The 5,155-nt window shown below is 52.3% G+C and overlaps 1 protein-coding gene across 1 annotated transcript; it reads left to right on the top strand.

The window, feature by feature from the left end:
• Positions 1-2,849: 2,849 nt before the first annotated feature.
• On the top strand, positions 2,850-4,852 carry ID1 (inhibitor of DNA binding 1, HLH protein). Its single transcript, XM_030308987.1, has 2 exons — positions 2,850-4,171; positions 4,396-4,852. Exons 1-2 carry the CDS (start codon positions 3,749-3,751, stop codon positions 4,435-4,437), a joined length of 465 nt encoding a protein of 154 aa, XP_030164847.1. The 5' UTR covers positions 2,850-3,748; the 3' UTR covers positions 4,438-4,852.
• Positions 4,853-5,155: the final 303 nt, after the last annotated feature.

Below are 5,155 nucleotides of genomic sequence, written 5' to 3'. Positions count from 1 at the left end.
AAGTGTCCAACTTGGGCGCAGGTCCTGGTCTCACCGTCCATGAGTTCGAGCTCCACATTGGGCTCTTGGGCTCTGCGCTGATAGCTTGGAGCCTGCCTGGGATTCTCTCTCTCTCTTTCTCTCTCTGCCCCTCCCCGACTCGTTCTCTTGCACTCCCTCACTCTCTCAAAATAAATAAACTTTTAAAAAGAAATTTTTAAAAATGTACAAGTTAAATATTTGCAGTTTGCATGTGTCAATTACACTTCAATAACACTGTTTAAGGACAAATCTAAGAATGAAACACCTATGTGAAGGTAAAAGTGAAATTCCTACTTCATATTGTTCTCCTTCCCTTACTCCTCTTCACAGTGGTGAGTCATGTCAGGAATTTGATGTTTGTTTATCTTTTTTTTTTCTTTCTAACATTTTTTGTTGAGGTGCAATTTATTTATTAATTTAAAAAATTAAACTTTTTAGACATTTATTCATTTTTTGAGAGACAGACAGTGTGAGCGGGGGAAGGACAGAGAGAGAGAGACAGACAGACAGACAGAGACAGACTCCAAAGCAGGCTCCAGGCTCTGAGCTGTCAGCACAGAGCCCCACGCGGGGCTCAAACTCAAGAACCGTGAGTTCATGACCTGAGCAGAAGTCAGACGTTTAACCAACTGAGCCACCCAGGCACCCCCTAAAAAGAATTTTTTTTAAGTAATATCTACCCCCACACTGGGGCTGGATCCTGAGATCAAGAGTTCCATATTCCACTGACTGAGCCAGCCAGGCACCCCTGGTGAGGTGCAATTTAAATACAATGAAATGCACAAAGTATACAATTCAGCGTGTTTTGACTAATTCATGCACTGTGTACCCCACACCTCATCATCACATAGAACATTTCCATCACTCCAGAAAGTTCCCTCACACCTCTTCCTTGGCAACCTCCCATAAGCAGCCATCATTCTGATTCCTTTCACCATAGATTAGTTGTGCCTATTCTAGAACTTGATATAGGAGAAATCACACAGCACTGTGTTTGAAATTCTTCCTGGAGCTTGATTTCCTCTCTTTTTTATTTTTATTTTTATATTTTTTAAGGATTTTATTGTTAAGTGATCTCTACACCCAACATGGGGCTTGAATTTACAACCCCAAGATCAACAGTCACATGCTCCGCTGACTGGTGACCTGACTCAGCCAGGTAACCCCTATTTCCTCTCTTTTTAAACATTCATTTCCAGATACACTTGTACTTGGGAGCAATATGTTTGCTTTTTTACATGCAAGAGGTCCTACCTTGACCCCCAGTCTCACACTTGCTTTCCCAACAGCAGAATCTAGGTATCTCTCAGCCATACTTCCCGTCTGCTGCATGGCCATTCCACAGCACTGATGTTCCATTCATAGTGTATATGTTCCATTCATAGTTTACATAATGCCCCCGTTGGTGGACATTTAGGTTATTTCAAATTCCCCTCTTGCCAATAGCACCTCAGTGAACATCCTTGAGCAGATATCTTTGTGTCTGTGAGTGTAGGTTTCTCTGGAATTAATGCCAGCAGGTAGAATTGATCCGACAATTAATAAACACTAGGTAATGAAATAATACTGTAATTTCCTCTGGCCAGTCATTGTCCTTCCAATTCTTCAGGAATTGTTTCGCACACCAAAAAGTTCTCTGGTCATTAGAAGATTGCTAAACAAGGCTTAGGGACTTTGGAGAGTTGGGGGGAGGGGTGGTAAAGGGGATGAGGAATCCAGTTAATTAATTAATAATGTGCCTCTCCTTTGAAGCTGGTCTCACTGATCAACTTTCCTGGTTTCCCCATGTGGAGGCAGGAGCCGGGGTTTACTGGCCCCTCCCCTAGACTTCTGTGGGAAAAGCAAACCGGCGGATGCCCAGTGAATTAATTGCTGGTGGGGGGTGGGGAGGAACCATAATATCAATTCTGTCTTTGGTGGGCACAGTATTTTAGTCCTGCTAAAGCTGTGTGCCCTTGGGTGGCTATTGTAATCCACCGTGTCCCCGCCTCTGGCCAATCTAGGGCTCTGGAACAGACTGCCTACCCCGGCAGGAAGGGATTGCATTACAATAAAGTGCCCCTCTTATAATAATGCAACCATTACAATAGCCACGGCTCTTGGGAGGCTTTTTGAGCCTCAGTTTCCTCCTTTCCAAAAAAACAACAGAGCCCCACTCGAGAGCTGGGGCCAGGGTTACAGAAGATGATAAGGGCAAACGCCTCACACACGGTGAAGTACACAGTGCCCGACGCGAACTCAGAGTTCAATAAGCCGTCACCTTTGTCATTGTTATCAAAATACCAGGCAGATACTGTATTAGGAATCAGAGAGGGCCGAAGACCACTAACTTCACCCAGCTTCAGAGTTGGGATCAGAACTCTCCCCAGACGGGAGGGGAAGCTGGGGTGGATAAGGAGGTGAAGAAACGTCCCAGTGATCTGAGGTGTGGGCCTGGTGGGGCGATTCCCAGGTGTGGAGCCGGGAGGTAAGGTGACCCTTCCCAGCGACCGCGCCCGCGAGGAGCGCATTCCCAGCCTTCCCGCCCGCCCGAGGTCCGCAGGTGACTGGCCGAGCGGGGCTCAGTGGGGGAGCGCTCTAGCCGGGTTTGCAGTCTCCATGGCGACCGCCCGCGCGGCGCCAGCCTGACAGCCCGTCCCGGTTTTATGAATGGGTGACGTCACGGGCCTGGCGTCTAACGGTCTGAGCCGCTTGTTCAGACGCTGACACAGACCCGCCCGGGAGGTGGGGGGGAGACTCGAGCTCCGCAGCTGCCGCGCCGTGGGAGGGAGACCCTGATCGGAGGTCTTGGGGGTGGGGGGGGGGGAAGGAGGGGACAGGAAACAGCCAAAAAAGGGAGAAAAATTCAAAAATAACTAGTTGAGGCAGATATGGGGAATTTTTGCAGGGCGATGCAAACTTAGGGTAGAATCAGGGGATGCAGACCCCTCGGGGCTCCTTCTATCTAGTTCGTGTCCCGGAAGACCAGCCCCCAATGCCAGAGGAAGACTTTCTCGAATTAATTGCTCCCAGCCCGAGAAGCCTGGGTATAAAAAAAAAAAAAAAAAAAAAAAAAAAAAAAAAAAATGGTCCCAGAAACATTAACCAGCAACTTTCTCCGGGAATTGGGTAAGGGAGACCAGCTCTGGGAAGCAGTGTGTGAAGGGGGGCCCGCTTTAAGTTTTAGTCCAAAGAGCCGGGAGATCAGGCTCCCAGAAGCCCAGGCCCTAGTCAAGGGCTCTCTAGATAACCCAGAGCCAGCCCCTTCCCCACCCGGGCCTCAGTTTCTCCCATCTATAAAAGGGAGCTGAGAGGTGAGAAAATGAACCTGAGAAAACGGATTGTTAAAGTCATTTTCCTGTCGGCAAAGCCTCCTCCGCGAGGAGCCCAAGGTAGCCCTCGCCTCCACTAGCCACCCCGCCCCGTGCCCTCCCACTCTCTCTGCTGCTGAGACTCGGGTTCCCTTTCCAAGGCCGCGAGGGTGCGAAAGCAGAGCAGGAGGCGGAACCCAGAGGCGCTCGAGGCCACGCCTTGAGATCTCCCATTGGCTGCTTTTGAACCCCCTGAGCCCGCCTCTAGTGGGGTGTGTTGGGTTGGCGGGGGAGAGCCCGGCGTCTCTATAAAATGTGGGCTGCGGGGCTCAGACCTCGCATTCTACAACCGTCTCTTCCCTGCCCCGGGGTCTCTCTTTACCTTTGCCCGGCGTCCTCGGTGCGCTTCGTTTCCCTCTTACTCCGACGCCAGAATCATGAAGGTCGCCACTGGCAGCGCCGCGGCCGCCGCGGGCCCCAGCTGCGCGCTGAAGGCCGGCAAGACCGCAGGCGGCGCGGGCGAGGTGGTGCGCTGTCTGTCCGAGCAGAGCGTGGCCATCTCGCGCTGCGCGGGGGGTGCCGGGGCGCGCCTGCCTGCCCTGCTCGACGAGCAGCAGGTGAATGTGCTGCTCTACGACATGAACGGCTGCTACTCGCGCCTCAAGGAGCTGGTGCCCACCCTCCCCCAGAACCGTAAGGTGAGCCGGGTGGAGATCCTCCAGCACGTCATCGACTACATCTGGGACCTGGAGTTGGAGCTGAACTCGGAATCCCAAGTCGGGACCCCCGGGGGCCGGGGGCTCCCCGCCCGGGCTCCGCTGAGCACCCTCAACGGCGAGATCAGCGCTCTGGCGGCCGAGGTGAGGTCCGAACTGGAGCACGAGAGCATTGTCCTTCTGCAGATGGGGAAACTGAGGCCCGGGGTGGGGGGAAACTTGGCCCGAGGTCGTCGCCCTCCTTCCGGGCACTTACTTGCCTACGCGAGATCGGAGAGCGCGCTCCCTTAACGCTTCTCTTGGGGAAGGGCTTGCAGCCTCGTCCCTTCCAACCTGCCCGTCTCACCTCTTCTCTCTCGTTCCCACAGGCGGCTTGTGTTCCAGCGGACGATCGCATTTTGTGTCGCTGAAGCGCCTCCCTCAAGGACTGGCAGACCCCAGCCCTCCAGGGAGCGAGAGGAATTCGTGCTCTCTGATCCTACCGAGCGCCTCGCCGGAGGTGGGGAGGAACAAGATTGAGATCAGCGACCGTGGGGCGCTTGCTCAATGCAGCCCAGGGTTGGCGGACTGAGAGGGCAGGCCGACCCTCCCCTCTACACCAACCAGCCACCAGAGACTTGGGGGACGGCCCCCCGTGTGTTTCTATTTTTTGAAAAGCAAACATTTTAAAAAATGGTCACGTTTGGTGCTTCTCAGATTTCTGAGGAAATTAATTGCTTTGTATTGTATATTACAATGATCACCGAGAATATTGTTTTACAATAGTTCTGTGGGGTGTTTTTGTTTTTGTTGTTGTTGTTATTAAACAAATACTTTAGACTGCGGTACAGTTGCAGTGACTTCTTGGACTCAGGGGAGGGCCTTGAGGGAGGGGGTTGACCCCTGACCCCATTCCCAGCTGGTGCTGGGAGGGGGGAGGGGGACTAGAAGGCCACATCTGGACTGTCGCTTTTACCGACCTGAACTGAGTGTTTTCCGGTGTCTTTAAAGTCCGTTCTTTTCCCATCACTGGCCATTTCCCTGCTCCCCAGTGTCATAAAATTAAATCCTCTAGACTTCTAGAGTCTTGCCAAGTGGTCATTGGGCCACCTGGGTCACCTGGGGAGGTTAAAATGCAGATCAACCTGC

The sequence above is a fragment of the Lynx canadensis genome, chromosome A3 (assembly GCF_007474595.2).
Source record: "Lynx canadensis isolate LIC74 chromosome A3, mLynCan4.pri.v2, whole genome shotgun sequence".
In the NCBI taxonomy this organism is placed as follows: Eukaryota; Metazoa; Chordata; class Mammalia; order Carnivora; family Felidae; genus Lynx; species Lynx canadensis.
Note: the sequence above shows the minus strand (reverse complement) of the source record. Positions and strands in the feature narration are given on the sequence as shown.